This window comes from Lepisma saccharinum, chromosome 18 (genome assembly GCF_977018435.1).
Source record: "Lepisma saccharinum chromosome 18, izLepSacc3.1, whole genome shotgun sequence".
Lineage (NCBI taxonomy): Eukaryota > Metazoa > Arthropoda > Insecta > Zygentoma > Lepismatidae > Lepisma > Lepisma saccharinum.
The window spans coordinates 736,508-759,409 of NC_139246.1; the positions used below are offsets into that span (position 1 = coordinate 736,508).

Here is a 22,902-nt window from a genome sequence, read left to right on the forward strand (position 1 = left end):
AATGGAAACTGCCAGTGGGGGCGAGAATAAAGGTGGAAGCTTAGTCAAGCATTAAGGACAAATCCATTGTTAAGCCTCTTCCGGAAGCCAATCGTTGAGCCGGAAGTAGGCAAGACAAGACTTGAATAACAGAGCCACGCAACCATCATTTCCACGTTATTTCATGTTGAGTAATATAACTGTGTTCAAGGACGTATTTAGGTAAGGGGGGAGGGGGAGGCGGACCACAGCGTCTAAAGACTTGCCAAGTACTTGAATAAAATAATGAAAATGTACTTTTTAGCTTTTGTTGTACTACAATTATACTATTTCCTATGATCTTGGAAGACATGTGTTATTATATTGGAATCACACTACTTTGAAGGACAATATCAAAGAAGATTTATGCACACCACTACTTATGACAATATCCATAATATTATTATTCAATAAATATTCAATTCTTTATCTATTTGACATAAATTTCTTTGGTTGGTTTTTTATACAAATGTGGTGATCTTAAGTACACATAAACTAGATAATAAATATATTATTTTATCTTTATATCATTATTCCATCTTTTTAAGTATTCAAGGAATAATAAAAATAGTAGTTGTATTGATACTACTATAAACCCGAGAAAGTATGAACCCCCTCTCATGCAGATTTGCTATACTTAAAACTAGCTCAACATGCCCATATGAGCTTTTTGCTCAAGTGTGGAACCCCGCCTAATTTAAGATTTTTGTAAAAAATGCCCTCGGGAATTTCTCAGAAAGTATGACCCCCTCAGATTGATGAGGCTACACTTATAAAAGGTACTTCTGTGAGATTGTTGTCCATAAATTTGTTAAAAATAAGCCCCTCTTGTGGCCACACTTAAAACTAGGCCAAGACACACATACACACACACACACACACACACACATATTTATTTCTGGTTTAAGTTCAATTGGGCACCAGGCTCAATTTGTTTATCTAATATTAAAACAATGTAATTCTTATAACAATGTAATATATATTTGATAAGCAACAACAACAGGCCCATCTATGTGCAAATGTCTGAACTCGGTGAATACTTGGGAACAAGTCAATTTTTTTCAATATATATATTTGATAAGCAACAACAACAGGGGCCATCTATGTGCAAATGTCTGAACTCGGTGAACACTTGCGAACAAGTCCATTTTTTTCATTATGTCGATATTTTTAACTTCTTTTGCCAGTAATAGGGAGTGGTAATAAGCAATAAACAAAGTACTTTGGAGCTGAAAATGCCTTTCTTAAGACGTCGTATATTACTAAAATATCTTTAATTTACATATTTCTCATACCGCCGTATCTTGTTCTATTAGGTTTGTTCAATAAAATTGCCTCTTCAAGAAAATTGCACACCAGCAAAAGAGGTACCAATAGAACAAGATACGGCGGTATGGGGATATGTGAATTGTTGGTTTCTTCAATTCAGATAAATGGATTGAATTGAAACTGGGATATTTTGCATTTTCTGTGTAGAGGAATTGGCCATGGCGCAGCTCCTCTACACGGATCAATATTCGGGGGAGTTTCTCAGATTCCCGCGGAGCGGCACTTGAAGCAACAGCACTGCGAGCAGTTCATTTCGAGCCCAGCACCGGCGTGTCTATCAATATTTGGAGCAGCGATCCTTTACAAAATTGATTAGTTCCAGACAATTCCGCTCGCCTCGCTGGGGAGGCGCTGCGGTATGGATTGCATGTACGCTCAGCAGAAAAACGCTCAGAAGAAAGTACTTCGGCAAAAATGTTAGAGAATAGCTCATGTTTCTGAATGCACCCCCAACCCACCCCAACATACCTACCCACCAACATCCATACATATTTACTTCCCGGTCCACTTCTATTGCATCATGTTGTGCATTAAGTGGGGGGCAGAACCTGAACAGGCTCCGCCAAAGTATAGGAGACTTGAAGCATATAATTTGGCGGAATAACCTAAGTAAGGTCATAGAGACAATATACACTGATACAATAAAAGCCAATTTTTGGCAGGGGGGCCAAAGTGGTTCCTAAATACAAAACTCAAGAACCAATTGACATAGAGCTATGCAGTTTTTTTGTCTGTACTGAACTCAACTGATCCAGTATAGAGATTAGATTTGAATCCCAGGAAATTGTATATAAATACCAAAGCCAAAAATATTAAGTGTATACACACATAAACACATACACACACACAAAGCACAGTGCTGAACCCAACTGATATTTTTATCCAGTATAAAGTTTTGATTTGAATCCCAGGAAATTGTATATAATAAACAACAACAAAAATGCCGAATCAAAAACATTGTAATCAATGCAATAAAAATATATCCAGCCCCAATTGGGCCAAGCACCAAAAGATTTGTAACCCGGACAAATGCAGAACTCCCACAAAAATTTGCCCCAAATGCAATAGAAAATATAACATGGAATATTTCACATATACACATAAAAATACTTGCTCTGCACAGTCATCAACATTGCCCCCTCAACCATCTACATCTGGTCTGAAAAGAAAGCACGAAGCACCTCTTAATGCCAGAGCAGCAAAGCAGCCACGCCATGAACCTATCCGTAGCAGTTTTAACGGCCAATTAAGGGATCACCGGTTTGTATCAGAGCCAAGATGTGGCATTGAGAATTTCTTGAATAGTATAAATTCTAATCTGCAGGCAATTCTTAATGCACAAAATGGCTCTTATAAGCTCTCCCTCAAATTGTTTGTACAATATAAGAAGCCAAATGGCACAAAATTTACACATCCCCACTTAACAGAAACTGTACCTGTATATTCAAATACAAATTCAGACAAAATAATAAGCAGCTTGATAAATCAACTGAATATCAAACACTCTGAATTTGCGGCAAAAGAGTCAGGATGGAGCCTATGCGGTTCATCACACAAGTTATATGTTAATATTTCTGAATTTACTCCATTACAAGGATCTACATATCTGCCATTACCTGCTAATATCAAAAACAGAAGAGCTGTGGTTAATATAGAAAATACCGACCAGAAATGTTTTCTGTGGTGTATATTAGCTGCTTTGTTTCTAGTTTCAAGGCATCCTGAGAGAATAAGTTATTACAAACAACATGAACATGATTTTGACGATGCAATGGAGGGTTTAGAATATCCAATGTCTGTTCAGAATATTGATAAATTTGAAAAAAGGGCCAGGCACATCAATGGCAAACAATTATCTATTAATGTATTTACTTGTTCCACTGGCAATTGCTTGATAGATCCTCTCAGAATCAGTACAATTGATGATGAATCTGCTGTTCCGATTGATCTGCTTTTAATTGAAGGGGATGGCACATATCATTACACTCTAATACATAATCTTCAAGCTTTAGTGAGAACACAACTAGACAAAACTCATACAATATTTAAGTTGTGCAGAAGATGCTTAACTGTATTTGATGGTCAAAAAATGGTAAATGGGGTTCGTGAAAAAAATGCAGAAATTGCCAAAAACAAGTTAATTGAGCATCTGAAATACTGTGGCAACCATAAACCTGTTCATATGGTGATGCCCAATCCAAGTGAAAATTGCAAATTCAAAAAATATGAAGCCTTGTTGGAACACCCAGCACATATTGTCTGTGATTTCGAATCGAACCTCAAACCTCTTGCATTCTGTAGCCCAGATCCCGAAGAATCTTCAACTACACCGTACCAGCAACATGAACCTTCCAGCTTTTGTTATGTGGTTGTACAGAATGGTGTTGTTACTAAAAAAGATTCATACATGGGACCAAATGCCATCAAAGAATTTGCACATAGAATAGAAAATGTGTGCCGTGACATAGCATCTAACATCTTATTAATATCAAAACCTATGTTGCCTTTAACAGAGAAACAGATTGAAGATTTCAACAATGCAGAAAAATGCCCGGTATGTGATTCTGAATTTTCAGATACAAATATCAAGGTTCATCACCATTCTCATGCAGATGGTAAATTCTTAATGGCCCTGTGTAATAGCTGTAATATTAAGATCAAGAGACCAAGATTTATCCCCATATTTTGCCATGGAGCATCCAATTATGATTTCCATCATCTGATCAGGTACGAGGGGTTTGACAAGCAGAATTTAAATATTTTAGCTGAAAATGATGAAAAATATATATCTATTAGCAAAATAATTAAAGTTGATGGTGTTCCTATTCACATAAGATTTCTTGATTCTTACAGATTTTTATCTGCTGGCCTGGCCACACTGGCCTCTCAATTATCTGATGAACAATTCAAAATCACACGTGCATTGTTTCCAAATCAGGACCTGAAATTAATTAGGCGGAAGGGTGTATATCCATATGACTATGTTACAGATTTTTCTAAATTTGATGAGTGTTCCCTGCCACCACAACAAGCATTTTACAGCAAAATCAGAGGATCTGGAATCACTGATGATGATTATCACCATGCTCAGTTGATGTGGAACAATTTAAAATGCAAGACATTTGGTGATTATCACATGGCATATTTAAAACTTGATGTAACCCTCTTAGCTGATATATTGCAAGCATTCAGAAAATCTTCCATGCAAAATTATAAACTGGATCCAATATATTTTTTCAGTGCCCCGGGCCTAGCATGGGCCGCAATGTTTTTCAACACCAAAAAGCATTTGGATCTGATCCACGATCAAGATAAGTATCTGTTTATGGAGAAATGTATAAGAGGAGGGATGGTGCAATGTTCCCAGAGATATGCCAGAGCAAATAACAAGTATATGCCTGATTATGATCCAGCACGGCCATCAAATTATATAACGTATGTAGATGCAAACAACCTCTATGGTCACGCCATGATGCAAAAACTGCCATATGCAGAGCTTGAATGGGTTGAAAATTTCAATATTGAAGATCTTAAGGACTTTGATGACAGTGAATATGGCCTATTCATAGAGGTTGATCTGACAATTCCTGATTATTTGCACAATAAATTTTCTGATCTGTCCCCAATTCCCGAGGTTAAGTGCTCACCTGGCTCTAAACAGAAGAAGCTCATGATGACTCTGGAGCCGAAACAAGGATATGTCATATATTACAAAAACCTCCAGTTCCTGATGAAACATGGTGTTCAAGTAACTAAAGTTGGCAAAGTCTTGAGGTTCAGGCACTCAGAATGGTTGAAACCATATATTGATACAAATACAGAGCTTCGAACATCTGCAAAGAGCCAATTTGATAAGGGCTTGTTTAAATTGATGGTGAATTCAGTGTATGGCAAAACAATTGAAAATGTCAGGAAACATACCGATGTTAAAATAATTACTGACCCCAGCCGGAGCAAAAAATTGGTTGCAAAGCCCAACTTCAATTACAGAAGAATTTATGATGAGCACATGGCACTTTTCAACATGATGAAAACAAAGATCAAATTTGATAAACCTATTTATGTAGGGGCTGTGATATTGGAATTGTCCAAATTACATATGTTAATATTGTATTATGATGTGCTGAAACCTTTTTATGGTGATCGTGTAAAATTATTGTACATGGACACGGATAGTTTTATTCTTGATATTCAAACAGAAGATGTTTATCAAGATATGTCACAGCCTGAATTGTTTCAATACTTTGATACCAGTGAACATACATTAGTTCAACCCCACAACAAAAAGGTGCCTGGCAAGTTAAAAGATGAGACACTTGGTGATGTTATTGTGGAATTTGCTGGGTTAAGTGCCAAGGTGTACAGTTTTAAAACATGTAGTGCTGTTGTCAAAAAGGCCAAGGGCGTTGGCAGAGTTACTGTGGAAAAAGATCTTGAATTTGAAGATTATAAAAATTGCATCAAGTCCCAGAATTCAATCAGAACATCAGAAAATAGAATTCAGAGTGAGGATCACTTATTGACTAGCAATATTGTAAGAAAAGTGGCCCTGGACCCACATGATGATAAGAGATGTATTTTATCATGTGACATACATACTTTACCTTGGGGGCATTGTGATTTGAAAAATGGGAATCAATGCCCAAACACAGAGCATGATTTGAAATAAATAAACATGCCTATGAACTTATTTGGGTTCAAGAAACAAGCTATTATGGAGCTGCCAACACCACAACCCTCTTCTGATATGATATCTAAACTGAGTGGCTTGTTAATTATTCATCTGAACAGCATATTTACAGATAATGATGAAGAAACAGGTAAAACATTGTACATATTTAACAATAATTTAAATCATTACCAATTACCTGTAGGTGGGCAATTGCAATTTATTACAACCCCTGAGGGTGATGTCAAGATTTCAGTAGGGAGAAATATTTACAGAATTAAGCACTCAAACATGGTTTCTGGCACTGTTTATACTGTTTCTGCTGGTGACTGCTTATATATTGAGGTCCCTGGATCTTATGACAAGCTTATACCCTTTTTTATAGAATTAAGAATCAGATACTCTATAATAAATAACCACTAAAACAAAATGCCTAATGATATATTTGGCCATACAAGACATGAAGATCACAGTGATGAGATTCTGATGCTTGATGTCAGAGTCAAGAAATTAAGAAGTGATTTACAAGCTTTGCAAACCACACTCAATGCCAGTCTTCAATTAGAAATTACAAATTTGCAATCACAATGCATGGACCCTCTTCTTAAAATTGATTCCGAACTCAAACTGTTGCTTCAGAAATATACTGATCTGGCAACATTAGATAATTTTCAAAGTTTAGAAGAAGCTGTAGCAGCTCTTCAAGCCAAATTTAAGACCCAGGCTAACAACTCTGAGCAATTGAAACAGCAATTGGAGGAGCAGATTAATAATGTCCAGACACAGCTCCAAACAATTGTCAAAAGCATAAAATCACAAGAAGATTTTGATCTAGTGATTTCCACTCTAAAGGAACAGATTCAATCACTCCAGATACCTAATCTGGACCCCTTGAACAATGCCATAGCCGAGGTTAAAGAAAAAATTGAGACACTTGAAAATTTTATGAACAATTTGCCATCTTCTGATGCTTTGAATGCAATAACTCGGAGTGTTGCAAACATTAAGCTGCAACTCGAAACATATGAAGATTTTGGAAAAATTCAAAGTACCATAACCCATCTTGAAGGTACAATAGCAGCAGTGCAAAGTGATTTGGCAAATGTACAAGAATCTCGCCTGCCTGGGATTGTAGATACACTTGTCAGTGTCCAGCACCAAATCACAAAGCTTGAAAACCTCAACACTGAATCTGAACTATCTCATTTTCATCACTTGATCGATGATATCCAAACAAAGCTTGAAATTTTACAACAATCAACACCCTCTCAGGCAGATATAGCCCTGCTCCAAAATGCTATGCAAAATGTGGCTGATGCATCTGAATTAAACAATGTGAAATTGGCACTTGAATATTTGCAAAATACAGTATCAAATCTTCCCACATCACAGGAACTTAAAAATATTAAGAGGGCAGTGAATAGGATATTGAAATCAGAAGATATCAAGAATATCCAGACAGAGATCAAACATCTCACTCAGACAGTGGCAACTCTTCCAACCAATCAACATATTAATGAACTGCATGCCCTGTTTGAGGATATCAGAAGACAGGTCCATGATCTTACTACTCAAAATTCAAAATTGGCAGTTGTTGAAAATTTGCAACAAATTGTAGCTAATATCAACCAACAGCTAGGGACCATGGAATCCAATCAAGCAAATGCTCTGTCTGTTTTTGCCACCCAGCTTCAAGAGATTGTGCAACAATACAAGAAACTTGTTGTGGACATAAAGATCAAGCCAGGCCATGATGATGTTGTTAGAACCATCAATGAGCACCTTGAATCTGTAACAAGCAGATTGCTTACAGCAGAAAAGGAAATAACAGGCATAATCGAGAATCCAAAACATACAGTAATTCTTGAATTGTACAGCATCCCCAACAAAGAATATGATTCACCAATTACACCAGGTGGCAAAATATATATGCTGTCCCCTGCACAATTTTATTACCAGTTTTTTGTTGGGGGCACATTGAGACCAATCAAGATCAAATATTGGCATCAGCCACAGGCACACCACTACCCTACCTTATCAATAACAAATGCTGAGAACAAAGTGAAAATCACCAGTGTAGAATTAGAGGATTTTACAGACCCCAATACATTAGAAACAGCCTATACTGAAGATGATGGCTCTCTGGAATTTAAAATACAAATAGGGGACAAATTATATTTAGAAAATCCTGTAGTATCAGCTGCTGAACACCCCATAGTTGCAATATTCTTGTTTTCATACCATGTCTAGACAAATTATCGTTGATGAATTACACAGACAAGCCAGACATCATTTTAAGAGACTCCCAGTAGTCACAAAGGGCATAGATGATTTATGGCAGAGCGACTTGATTGAGTTGTCAAGTGGACAGTTGAAAAACTTAGACAAAATCAACAAGGGCTACAAGTATCTACTCACTGTAATAGACACATTTTCAAAATTTGCCTGGGCTGTGCCACTCAAATCCAAGACTGGAAAATGTGTTACAGAAGCCTTCAGGACAATCATCAATCAGAGTGGAAGATCACCGCGCTATTTGCAAACAGATAATGGCAAAGAATTTTATAATTCAGTGTTTCAACAATTTATTAAAAGCCAGGCAATAAAACATTACTCGAGTTACAGTGATCTCAAAGCCTCAATTGTAGAGAGATTCAACAGAACCTTAAAAAATCTTATGTATAAACAATTTACCCTCCAAGGTAATTATAAATGGATTAATATTCTTCCAGAACTTCTACATAAATATAACAATTCTGTCCATTCCACAATCAACATGAAACCCTCTGAAGTAACTTCATCTGATGAGCAAAAATTGATCAGGACTGTTTATTATCCTAGATACCAGCCAACAACAAGAAAGGCCAAATACAGGGTGGGTGATCAAGTAAGAATCAGCAAATATAAGCACTTATTCAAAAGAGGCTTTACAAGAAACTGGAGCACAGAATTATTTACAGTGGTTCAAGTTAAACCCGGGACCCTTAACACATATATAATAAAAGATCACCGAGGAGAAATTCTCAAAGGCAGGTTCTATGAACAAGAACTCAGCAAAACTAAACAGCCTGACACATATCTCATAGAAAAAATCATCCGCAGAAAAGGCAACAAGTTATTTGTCAAATGGCTGGGTCATCCGGAAAACAGCTGGATCGATGCAGACAAAGTGATAATATGAGCACCTGGGATGTTATAAAAAGGCTGCCAGAACCTGAACAGCAGAATAAGAGAAATGGCAAGTTGCTGCCTGAAAATATTAGGTGTCTTATTGTTGGGCCATCTGCTTGTGGTAAAACTACACTCATGGTTGAATTGGCACCCAACTGGCTAGACTGGAAAAACAGGCACTTGTATGTCTTTTCTAAGAGCTTGGAACAATTAAAATATCAGCAGCTGATGAAGCTATATGATGGATTGGATATTGCCACTTTTGAACCAGATGTTAAGCCACTTGATGAATGTCTCGATAATTCTGTTGTTGTGTTTGATGATATTATACTGGATAATCAAAACAAGGTTAGAAATTTCTTTACACAGGGGCGGCACAAAAACATTGATTGCTTCTACCTGGCACAGACTTTTTCTAAAATACCGAAGCAGCTGATCCGAGACAACAGCAATTTTATATGTGTGTTTCATCAAGATCATACCAACCTCAAACACATACATGATGAATATGTAGGTGGGGACTTGAGCTACAATGATTTTTCCAAGTTTTGCAGCAGGTGCTGGAACCAGGACAGTTATGGGTTTGTCACAATTGATATGACAAGAACACCCAGTAGTGGCAAATACAGAAATAAAATCAACGATTTTCTAGACGTTGAGACGTATATAAATAACCATGAAAAGGCCAATCATTGATGATCTTAAGTTAAGAGATTATCTTGTAAAAAGATTTAAGGGATGGAAATCAGAGAACCGAGGAATTTATGAAAAACACAAGCAAACAGAACAGCCTGTAATTGATGCTATTAATAATTTAGGTAAAAATATCAAAACTGTTACAGAGCAAAATCAAGATTTGATCACGGAGCTTGTACCTGTAGCTGCAAGGAACATATTAGATTATCCATTCACCCCACTTTCCAGTATTCATACACCTAGTCCTGTTGCTCCTCGAAGAATTGAAGCTACTCAGGATCCTATTGAATTGGGTCTTCTTGCTCAAAAATATTTAACTACACCTAAAGACAACAAAGATGAGGTCTTTGGCTTATATGCTGACACAGAGCTTGATGGGAGCATCATTCATAGAATTGGCAATTTCAGAGTAACATTTATGGGGGATGATATAATTGTTTATTCAGAATCTCGTCTCGGAGAAAAAGGTGCTTTTGTTAAGTACCCCGGAACACCTGGATTGTGGGAACTGATGACTAGGAAAAGGCCTGGCAGCTATACAGATCAAGATTATGAGCATTACAAAGAAATATTAATAAAATCAGATGCTCTATACCAGAACAATGATCCCACACAAAAAAGAGTCAAGTCTAGCAGTGGGGCAAAATACAATAATTTAATCAAGCCCATATGGTCACAGATCAAGACAGGTAGTGGAATCAAACAATACAACACCCTGCCCAAAGAATTTGTGTGGGTTGATGATGTCAGGAAACTTGTAGATAGGTTATTAGTGATAGCTGGGGAGGAAAATGCTGGGAACCACAATTTTTACAATGAAAAGGTTGGAATTATGGACATGATAAGCACAAAATTGTCTAATTTTATAGTGAATGACCCTAAGGGGATTGGATATCTCATAAAAATTATTAATACTCTACCACCTAAATTTTGGAATGTTTCTGAGGGTCGGGGGTTGGTTAATGACATTATAAACAAGCTGCCATTTGAACTACATATTCCAGGCTATCAGTATTGTGGTCCAGGCACAAAATTGGATCATAGATTAAACAGAGGTGATCCTGGTGTAAATCCCCTAGATGCTGCTTGTAGAGACCATGACATAGCATACAACACACATTCTGATCTTGACAAGAGACATGTTGCAGACAAGAAATTAGAAGAGGCTGCATTTGGTAGATTTGTAAGCAAAGATGCTTCTTTGAGTGAGAGAATAGCAGCATTGGGAACCACCATAGCTATGAGCACCAAACAAAAACTGGGGTGGGGGTTGTGAATATATATATAATAAACCTAGAATGAAGGCCAAGGGTGTTATGTATCAAATACCTTATGCAGGTCTCAAATCTCTTAAAACTATTGACAGTCTCTTGACCAAAAAGCAGCGCAAGAAAAAAAGCTCTTGTCTTGCAAAGGGACATGGTATGAAATTGTTGCTTAGTACCCCCCAATTAAAAAAATTACAGCAATCTAGAAAAAAATCACATGTGGGGGGTTTCATATTTACTATCCCGGCCATCTTAGCTGCTCTCGGGGCTGTTGGGAGCTTGGCTGGGGGATCAGCCGCCATAGCAAAAACAGTAATAGATGCCAAGAAAAATAGGGCAGAATTAGATGAGCAGAGGCGCCATAACCTGGCCATGGAGAAAAAAGGCAAAGGTGTTAAGAGAGCCATGAGTAAGTTTAAAAAAAACAAGAGCCGCTTACAAACCAAGATATTGAAGCTTTAATCAAGCCACTGGGCATCAAAAATTTTAGAGGTGTGTACATGTCTGATTCTTTACCAGAACAACCACTCAACAAAGAGTGTGGCATTGTTAATTTGGATCAGTTCAAAAATCAGGGCACTCACTGGATTTGTTATCTTAAATATTTAAACAATGAGGCATTTGTGTTTGATTCATTTGGAGGTGTTCCACCTGAAAATTTAGTAAAATATCTAAAATCAGCTAATCTTTATTACAATAATGCCCGTCTTCAAAACTTCAAAGATGTTAATTGCGGACATTTGTGTTTATCTGTTCTTAGATATATGTCTCAAATAAATAAACCATCAATTGAAAATTTTCAAAAAGCCTTGTGGTATCTGAAACATCATGGGGGTATTCCATCTCACCAGCCAAAATTCAATATTGAAACTCAAATTACATGATGACATTGTGTATCCCAAAACAATAGCTCTCAGAGCATTTTACGGCATGTACTTGATCCCTAATATTACGCACCACAACAACACAATTGCAATAGGGGATCAAAAAATTGTCATCACTCCAGGGCAATATAATCTATCCACTCTAAATGCTCAATTACCCAGAGGTGTAGTGTTAAGTCAAAATTCTGTCACTCACAGAGTAGAGATTGTATCTGCTACAGAAACAGTGGATCTGGGTACTATAGGAGAGCTGTTAGGCTTTGAGAACAACACAAAACTTGAAGCGGCCATCAAACACACTGCTATGAATATACCCAAATTCTTAGCCATAGAGACACTGAATATTCACTGTAATGTGGCTGAGGGTATGATCACCAAATCAAATGGCATAGGCACTCACAAACAAACTGGCATCATTGCAACATTCAAACCTAATTCTGAATTTATGGAGCCAATCATCTACACTCCATCCCCAACATTATATTTTCCTGTGTGTCATAACAGAATAGATAACATTGAGTTGATGGTCACTAATGAAAAAGAAGAATTAGTTGATTTTGCTGGAGCCACAACAACTGCTATCATAGAGATTAACATTTAAATAAAAATACATACAATGGAAAATATTGAGAGTTATGAGCTACAATCATTCCCTCCAAACAGGAGGACATTTGCAAATTTAAATCAACCCAACACAGAGATTGAGGTTGATCTTGATGTAGGGGATGGCTTTATACACCCCCACGGAGCAGATCTATACATCAAATTTGATGTTGTAAAGCTCGATGGAACAGATTACCCTGCAAATTCAAACATAAGATTGGTAGATAATTTTGTGCCGCATCTGTTCTCTGAAATTGAGATCAGAAAGCATGGTGTTGTTATAAACAGAATAGATTATCCCGGCATTACCTCCACAGCTTTGGCCACACTAAAATTATCCAAAACCGAGGCTTCATACTACCAAATAGGTGGATTTGAGGCTGGTGATAAGATATTATCTAAGAACCACACAGTGCTGTTCCCGATGCGCCTGTTGCCAGGATTCTTCTCGGATTACAAAGATATTATGTGGAAGGGCGGTTTAAGAATTACATTTAGAAGAGCTGCAAATGATAACAATGCTTTGATGAGGTACAGCACATTAAACCCTACAGGGGAAGCTATGCCTAATACCCTACCTGATGAAGGCAAATGCATTATTCAGACTATGGAGCTAAGAATCCCAGTTGTTGAATATGAAGCCAGTTATGCTCTTAAATACAAAGCAGATATAGTAAAAAATCCACAGGTTCCTCTGCAATTTTATACATATCAATGTGTACAGAAGCCCGCATCTGGCACATATTATGAATTTGATGCTACAAATTCATTCTCCAGTATACAATATGACATGCCGGATTTTGTGGTGGTACTGTTTCAGACTGGAAGACACAATAACCAGGAAAAAAATTCGAGTAGATTTGATAACTGCAACATCAAGAACATATATCTTAAAAATGGCAGAAATGAGGTTTTTCCTAGAGAAAATTACAATTTAGACATTTCCAAGGATGATTTTCTCAAATTATATGAGGCATTTTCTTCCTTCAAGCGTGTCACTACTGGCAGTACTGACATGTATTACACACCAGATGAATTCAAAGCACGGAGACCCATGTTTGTCATCAATGCTTCAAAAAGGAAACAAGTTGTGGTTAATGACAGAACAAACATTAAAATTATCTGTGAATTTCACGAGGCATTACCCGATGATACCATTTGTAGTGTTATTCTCATAGGAGAAAAATCATATGTTTATGATGTAAGAAATGAGAGAGTCACGGAGCAATTCTAGAAGAATTACATTATCTTAATATTAGATAAACAAATTGAAGCTGGTATCCAATTGAACTTAAACCAGAAATAAATATGTGTGTGTGTGTGTGTGTGTGTATGTGTGTGTATGTGTGTATGTGTGTCTTGGCCTAGTTTTAAGTGTGGCCACAAGAGGGGCTTATTTTTAACAAATTTATGGACAACAATCTCACAGAAGTACCTTTTATAAGTGTAGCCTCATCAATCTGAGGGGGTCATACTTTCTGAGAAATTCCCGAGGGCATTTTTTACAAAAATCTTAAATTAGGCGGGGTTCCACACTTGAGCAAAAAGCTCATATGGGCATGTTGAGCTAGTTTTAAGTATAGCAAATCTGCATGAGAGGGGGTTCATACTTTCTCGGGTTTATAGTAGTATCAATACAACTACTAAAAATGCAATATTAATAAAATTACATTTTTATTTATAATTTAAATGTTTTAATTTGAACATTATTATTATTTCTGGGACACTTGGTTCGGCTCCCCCCCCCCCAAATATATTCCTAGATACGTCGTGCCTGTCTGTGGGAATTGTTATCGTGAGAGACAAATATGCGAGATGAACGAGATTTTGCATAGACTCGTCTCGGCTTGTGAAGCACGTCTCATTCTCGATATTTATAATACAATTTGTTCATTTTTTCTCCACCAGCCCAACTAGGGACTGACCTTGAGAACTAATTGCCCCCCCCGTGTAATTCTATGCACTTTTTGACACTTGGTGGAGTGCTGTTTATACTCACGAAGTTTATATCGTGTGACCTCACCTAAAACTATAATTTTTCGAATTCTGAAAACTGCGGAACCATTTATTCTTTGGAGGGGAAAACGCGGATGCAGCTACCAGCCGTTTCCAGCAGCGCAATGCTTGCTCCGCCCACTCGCCTTCTCAACTTCTCTACTGTTATGCGAGGCCTTGTTTCCCGAGACAGGGTATGTCGATACGGACGTACGGTCCAAACTTCCATCGTATGCTAAAAAAAATGTATATATATGTCAAAAGAACGAGCAACGGTATGCTAATATTGAACTACAATTCGAATTCTCTTATTTTGCTATTGTTGAGAATTGCAAATTCCTAGAAACAGTCACAATAATAAATTTCAAATAATGATGTTCTGTGAACACAATATTTTTTAGTCTTAATAGAATCAATGCAATGAGCAAATTTTGTCCTCAATTTTGTTTTTCAGTGGCAGCGATTGGGTTTCAAAAACCGGGGGGGGGGGGGGGCAAGGACCCAAGACAGTCACAGTACAGTCACGGACACTTCTGGGTTGTAATAATTCCATTAACTTTCAATGTGATCGTCACAACCCAGGAGTGTCCGTGACTGTACATCAAGGGGTTATTTAGGCAAGGGGTCCATGGTTGTGGACCACCCCGGAAAAGACTTTAGCAAGTCGGAAATGAAATAAGCAAAATCAGTGTGCGAATTAACGGGGGTTTCCCCCTACAAAAATTTTATTTCCGGAAAAAAAATATTATTTTTATTCCTGTCAGGAATGTTTTTATCCTCCCAAAGGAATGTAATTTAAAGCACATAGTATACCATTCCTGAAACAGTGGCGGCGATTGGGTTCCAAAATCGGGGGGCATGGTGCCAAAAGTAGGGGGGGGCAAAGATAGTATATTTCCTTTTGTAGATAAGGATTAGCATAGTGCAGGGGCAAAAGTGGCAAAAGTGGCGAAAAGTGGGGGGCAACCGCCCCCTAATCGCCGCCAGTGCTGAAATATGTAACAATTAACAACTAACTAACTAACTCTTTAGCCTTCTTAAACCCGAAGGTTCATGGCTGCAGCAACACAGAGCCTTCCATCTGTCCTAACTTAAGCAAGATCTACATACTCTTTTCCATCCCTACCGATTTCCTTTAGGTCCATCTCAACGTTATCCCTCCATCTTCGTCTTGGCCTTCTTACAGGTCTCTTACCATCAGGTTTGCCAACAAGAATCCTGTAAACTCCTCTTTCCTCTCCCGTTCGTACCACATGGCCTGCCCACATAAGTCTTCTTGATTTAATTGTTCTAATAATATCTGGACATGAATACAAATCGGATCTCCGGGCGGGGACTACTTTGAATTAGGCACCTGGAATGTTCTGAGCCTTTACCGGCCTGGGGCATTTCAGTGTACAGTTAATGAGATAGTTAAGTATAAATTAGATGTAGTAGCTGTCCAGGAAGTCAGGTGGCCAGGAGAAGGGAATTGTAAAACAATTAACAAACACAAGTGAAAAATCATTCGTGACTATTAATGGTTCAGTAATCAAATATTTACAGCCGCGGTAGCTCAGACGTCGTCGACATCCGTGGCGGAGTGGTTAGCACAGCGCGCTGAGACGTTAGGGGTTCCGGGTTCGAATACCGGATAAGACATGGATATTGTGTATGTCCTAATGAGAAAAACTAAAAAGTGAGAAAAACCGATAAATGTAAAAATTGAGAAAAGAGTAAAAAACGGGGGTAGGTGGGTTAGGCGGACGTTAAGTTTGAAATGGTCACGGTTTCGGTCTTACAAGTTCAATAGCTCTTTTTCTGCACGAGTTTGGGTTTCCTTTCATGAAAATATGCTGGGTGTTCTTAATTAACATAAATGTTATCATAAGATTTAATGGCCTAGGTTAGAACCAATGTCCTAAGGTGCTTAGAAGCCCAAGGCAATACTTTAGTTTACTGACTGGTAACCAGGCTTGTTAAAGGTCCACGAACCCATAAATTCTAATGAGTTTTATTGGGTTCCGATGTAGGACCGGAACAGTGGCGTATACTGACTCAAAGGTCTGGGCTAGCTCACTATGTCACAAGGTCCTAGGCTATGAATAGAAATCGGGTTGCCAACTCAGAAGAAATCGGGTTGCCAACTCACAGGAAATCGGGTTGCCAACTCATCAGAAATCAGGTTGCCAACTCATCAGAAATCGGGTTGCCAACTCATCAGAAATCGGGTTGCCAACTCATCAGAAATCACCATCACCATCTCACTGATATGAATAGTATTATTTACAATTTCTGATCGATTTTTCTCCTGTATTTTATTCTCTAGACTTCAGGCTTCGCAGATAGCCTAGCTAGCCTAGAATATACGCTCCTGGACCGGAACCTTTTCTTTCGCACAATTTAAATTCCCTACAGGTTCCGTATTGTTTCATTGAAAAAAGTTTCCTGGACCGCACTTAAATTGATCAAGTAAAAAGGTTCCTGGACCGAATTGAAATAATTTACAGATAAAAAATTATTTACGGTCCAGGTCCATTTACGCTTTCTGATTTCGTCTCCTGGAGCGGAATTGAATTTATTTAAAATTTCTGGACCTTTAAGAACCCTGCTGCTAACATACATACAAATTGTCATAACCCCCCAAACAAAACTTTCTCTGAAAATTCACACTGATATTCGAGACCGAGTTAGGTTAGGTTATCTCGTGCGGCTACCAACTAGGAATTTTGATATCGCGATATATCGTCAAGAAAATATCGTCACAGACGATATGATATTTTTTCCGTATCGTGATATCGGCGATATATCGTCTCCACGATATATATCATGAAATTTCGTAACGATATATCGCCAACATGATATCAGGGTGGTCACTCTAGGACCATGATAAAATTCAAGTATAATTCCAGGTTTTCAAGGCAATCTTTCCAAAAATTCGAGGCTACACGCAGATGTTTTCTCTCAACGTATTACGACCCTCACCACCGATACACACAAATATATTAACAATGTAAAGGGTTTGTGTGATTCCAATGTGTCCAAAAAGTCTAGATCAATGTAATTAAACAGCACACTTATTTAAAATATTTAATTTACGGTGCATAGTTTAAATTTGCTATTTCGCATTCAGACTCAAAATATATCTTCAAACACAAGTCACAGATTGCTTATTGTTAATTGTACAAGATTTTCAAACTCAAATTTTCCAATTCAACTTCAGGGTACCTTATCTTGCAATAATCTTCCGTCTTTCAGATAGATTGTTGTGCAAGCAAAGTAAAGTAAAGTGTTCCCCTGTGCTTAGCACCACGCCATGAAGGCGTATAGGGGGTGTGGGGGTAACGCCCCACACTTTCTTGATCCGGTCGTGAGTGGGGGTGATGTGATCAGCATCACGCCCCTGACCGCCTTTACCCCCCAGGGTTTCCCCCAGGTAACCATGTTATTCGACGCTGGGTAGGCGCCGGGGCCGCTTCCACCGTTAGAAAAGTTCCCGGATTTGAACCGGCCGGGGATCGAACCCGGGACCTTGAGCATGGTAGTCAGACGCGTTACCGACTGAGCCACCGCGGCCATATTGTTGTGCAAGCGGCACTAAAAAAGTAAACGGATCGAGAGAACTCTGTTTTATTTTCCACGCAGATTTCTTTTCCTTCTTCGATAAAAATAAGGACTGCCTCAGGGCATTTATAAATATGTTTAAATTCAATGGGATTTGGAGTAATAAAAGTTGCAAATTTTCACATCTACGGTGAAAAATTGAAGCAGAATTCACGCAGAATTCCCGGCGAGTAGCCACCTTGGATATATATTGCCGACACGATATATATCCAGGCCCGTAGCTAGAGGGGGAACAGGGTGACAGCTGCCCCCCCTGAGAGCCTCCTTTCCCCCCGTGAAAAATACAGAACACCTTCCTATGAATTTCTCACTAATCTTTAAAATTATATCATGTGTTACTCTAGCAACATAACAAAGGCACAAATTGATTTTGTGATTTATTAGGGTGTATGGGATTCCGTACAATGTCGTATCAGGATTGGGGGGGGGGGGAATTACCTTCCAGATTCAAACTTGGGAAATGATATCGCAATTTTCCGTAGGTTAATGTGTTGAAACCAAGTACGTTTGTTGCCGACTTGTGCATGCCATTTATACGAGTATGTATTGGTATTGTGGAGTTCTTAGGTGCACCAATAGTCCCATTGTTGTTCTACTTTGATTTTGACCCGTGGGAGGAGGTCAGTGTACGGCAGGGGTAACAGTTTATTTTCGTTCTCGCTTGTTTAGCAATTACATGAACGCGATCTTGATACTTATTGAGGTCACTGTGGGCGCGAATATATGTAAAGGTCGCTGACAGACCCTGTTGTTGAAGGTCTAGCATGATTCGGAGAATAAGATAGGGAAATACCGTTAACTTATTTGCTGCCCGACCTGTTCGTGATAACGCTTGAAGTACACTCAATGCGTCCGTGAGAATTAAAGAATGATCGAGTCGTAACTGGAGGGCGAATTGTAGTGCTTTATAGATAGCATAACATTCCGCCGAGAAGATAGACATATCGGACGGGAGGGAAAATTGTCCAGTGATGTTATGAGATGGTACGTAAAAAGCGCATCCCACACCGTCTGCAGACTTCGACCCGTCAGTATAAATAAAAGTTGAGGCCTCAATTCTCTATAATTTTCATGTCTACCATGATCTTCATATTGTATCTCTACTTGGGGTTCTGTGGGAATATTCAGTTGATACATAAGTGGGTTCGGATGGGTAAAGGTTTTGTGGTAAGCTTCGGGTCAATATTGTAACACGAAGAAAAAAACGTTTAGTGGGGGAGCTGGGGTCGCAAATGTTTTATTAAAGGGATGAGCGTGTCGCGCCCACGATTTGAACAAATATTGCACGGTGAGTTTGATACGTCGGTGTGACAAAACAGTTGTGACATTTTGAGTAGTCTTGTATTAATGGTGCCGAATGTGTTCCGATGTCTTTTTCTAGCATGTGTTGCTATGAACTTGGAACTGCTTAAATTTTTGTTTCCCAAGTCTACCTTTTGGTAATAGTGATTCATGTGGTAGAGAGAGGGAGTGGATATTTGATTTTTGTTACTTATCGTTGCTTTTCTGCCACTTCTAGCTAATCGCAACAATGAGTGATGACGTGAAATTGATGAAGAGACACAGTGCTGCAACCACAGGGGAGCAGGGGCCATATCCCCCCCCCCGACCTTGGACGGAAGTCCATTCTAGGGGAAGTAAACATTGAAGTAAAAAAAACAAGACTAGGAGAATCTGAGAATAGCAGGACAATTGGATACTAATGATGGAATTAGTTTTTACGTGTTCCTTGCATTTTTCTTACAGACGGCCAAGGGTACTTGCAAGGGGCACTGAGGGTCAATTACCCCCCCCCCTCGATTTCAAATTTTCTACAAGTAAAAATACATTTCGTAAAATTTTCTTGATCGCTTCGCTCGCATTCTCAACTATTCTTATAATCTAGGATTGATTTCGCCCCCCCCCCCTAGAAAGAATTCCTAGCTACGGGCCTGTATATATCGTCAAAATATCGTGACAATATATCGTCGACACGATATGTATCGCCAAATATCGTGACAATATATCGCCGACACAATATATATCGTCAAAATATCGTGACGATATATCGCAGACACGATATATATCGTCAAAATATCGTGACGATATATCGTCTAGTTGAAATCGCCTGGAAGATATTTTTTCAACACCCCTAAAAGTAGTCAGCAGGCAGTGAACTTAACGCGTACTCACCCTGCCGTCCCTGTAGTGAAGAGCTGGCTGCAGACTCACTGCAAATGAGCGTCATGTCCCAGCGCGACACGTAAGTGACCAGCGTGAAGAGAAGGAGAAGGAGAATTATGCACTTAAAGTCGGTGAAACACTTGAGCACTAATGAGCTACGTCGTAGCATGGCTGTTTCTCAAGCTCTAAGCGGCATTCATGCCGTAACGCTGTCCTTGGTGTCGAGACACAAACCGTCAATTTTTGTGCCATGCGTTGTCATGTGACGCATATGACGCTGCTTCTTACCCCATATTCAAGTTCCGGCATTTAAGGACGCTGTAATCAAGGGTTTACGATTCGATTCTTTCCGGTGGTCGTATCCGACTTTAAATTGTAACTCTAACTAACGTTCCGGCAATCCTAAACCCGACTTCCCATTATTATCAATTTCCTTCAGGTCCATCTTAATATTTTCGTTCAATAAATAACCCAGCCCTTAAGGGCCTTGGCCAATCTCCCTCCCACAATCCTACCAGAGGTGTGGAGATCTTTAACCAGTAATAGGGTGACGTGGGGTCAGCACGTCGAACCCTGAGCCGTTACAGGAGATTTCCGTGACCGGGTTACGCTACTCACTCGTAGCTCCCCAATTTCCTCACGATGGTGGGTTGCCAACGGTCCTATACACAGGCCGAATATCAGTTTCAGATTTTCGGGATCTTGAACATCGGGCAATATCAGACGGTTTTGAATTAAAAAGTGCTTTAGTGAGGAAAATTGCTTGGAAATGTGTTTTTACTGTTACATATGCAGAAATGCATGTGTGTATGTCAGTTCAGTAATAACCAGCATTGGGCGATATATCGTCCAGACGATATCAACTAGAAGATATATCGTCACGATATTGGGCGATATATATCGCGTCGGCCATATATCGTCACGATATTTGGCTACATATATCGTAGAGACGATATATCGCCGATATCACGATACGGAAAGAATATCGTATCGTCTGTGACGATATTTTCTTGACGATATATCGTGATATCAAATTTCCGATATCTTCCATCCATAGTAATTACCACTGCTCAAGTAATAACAGTTTATGAAAATTATGACCCTCCCCGCCCCCCTCACCACCGCATCCACCCCGAAAATGATTTTGAGGGCGTGCCCTTGACTGCACGGAAACCGTCACAGAGTACTTGAATAGCTTGCTTGTAGATTCTCAGCGATTACCAATGCATTCAAACGGATTCTGTTCGTAAACATCATTTGAAATTAAAATGACTTTTAGTGCATCCAGTCAAAAGCTCGATAGCGTAGATTGCGTGATGTGTTTTACTTTCGCTTTTCCCTGCTTCGCAGTGTTGCCAGCACATGAACAATGTGGGATCCATGAGTATTAGCGTGCAAATGGACATTTCCACTCAATTTTTTTTACAACAATTTTAAAAACTACACCCTGGTAAATGACCCCTGCAAGTTCTCGCGTTTTTCTGCGTCCAGTTTAAGGCAGAAACGAGACTTCCAAAGTTGCGAGGCTAGCGTTGCGCTGAAAACACGCCGCCGCCATGTTACTACGTCACTCCTTAGGAAGAGCTCGTTTGTCGTCTGCTTCGAGCGTCCAGTTCCGGATGGGTAGCCCACGGTGAGCGAACACGTATAGCAGTTTTACAAATCTGTACCGATTTAAATAATGGAAGAAGGAGCGATAGGAGAAAGGAAAGCTATGCTTTGTAGTGATCATTCTTCTATGAAATATCCGTGCTGCTCACGTGCAAGATAAATGAAAGGGTTCAGCTGCGTGTGTGTTCTCAGGCAATGCGAAAAATATTGCTTATAAAATTGGTTGCTGACCAGACACTCAAAAATATTTTTTAAACTTATATTTACCGTAACCTATGTAGTGCAAAATAGGAATTTTCACCTTCTTCACTTTATTTATAAAGACTATTTAACTTTCTTTTCCATAAAGCAATTTCAGTTTGTGTTCCATTTCTGTTGCGCAAATTATGATCAAATATTTTTTGTGCAGATAAGAGAAAATACACTGAGAATATTACATTAGTTCCACAGTACATATCTATACTTAGTTTATGTATAATTATTACAAGGAAATAATGTGTATAACCATGGGCGTATTTAAGGGGGATTCAACGGGTCCAAACCCCCTCTCTTTTTGGTTCACTAAAATTACCAGTTTCCTTGTTCTATCCGCTTGTTGATAAAAAAATTCCTTCGGACTTATTTCATTCTCTTAAATTAGAGACGTATAGGACGGGATACGGATGGGAAGGAAATTTCATAATTCCACACACCAGATGGGACTGCAGACCAATATCTGCAATTTCCTGATAGTTTCGGAATTTTTGCAATAAGAAACTGCATTGAGACTGTCAAATCAGTTATTTTTACCCCCTCGAATCATATTAAAGAAATTTGGTTCTTAAGAACGTAGTGACACAAGATGAACAGAAAAGTATCAATACTTCGTGACTGCAAACACACAACTTTGTCG

General features: G+C 38.7%; 1 protein-coding gene across 4 annotated transcripts in view; it reads right to left on the reverse strand.

The window, feature by feature from the left end:
* The window catches only part of LOC146002326 (uncharacterized), a 220,921-nt gene that overhangs the window by 20,194 nt on the left and 177,825 nt on the right, over positions 1 to 22,902 (reverse strand). The window contains exon 1 of one of the 4 annotated variants that reach the window (XM_083140048.1): positions 20,409 to 20,552. The exons of the other annotated variants lie outside the window; for them this stretch is intronic. Within the exon in view, the coding sequence (XP_082996174.1) occupies positions 20,409 to 20,463 (55 nt within the window). The 5' untranslated portion in view covers positions 20,464 to 20,552. Of the gene's footprint in view, positions 1 to 20,408; positions 20,553 to 22,902 lie in introns of those variants that run through there. 4 annotated transcript variants of the gene reach the window in all.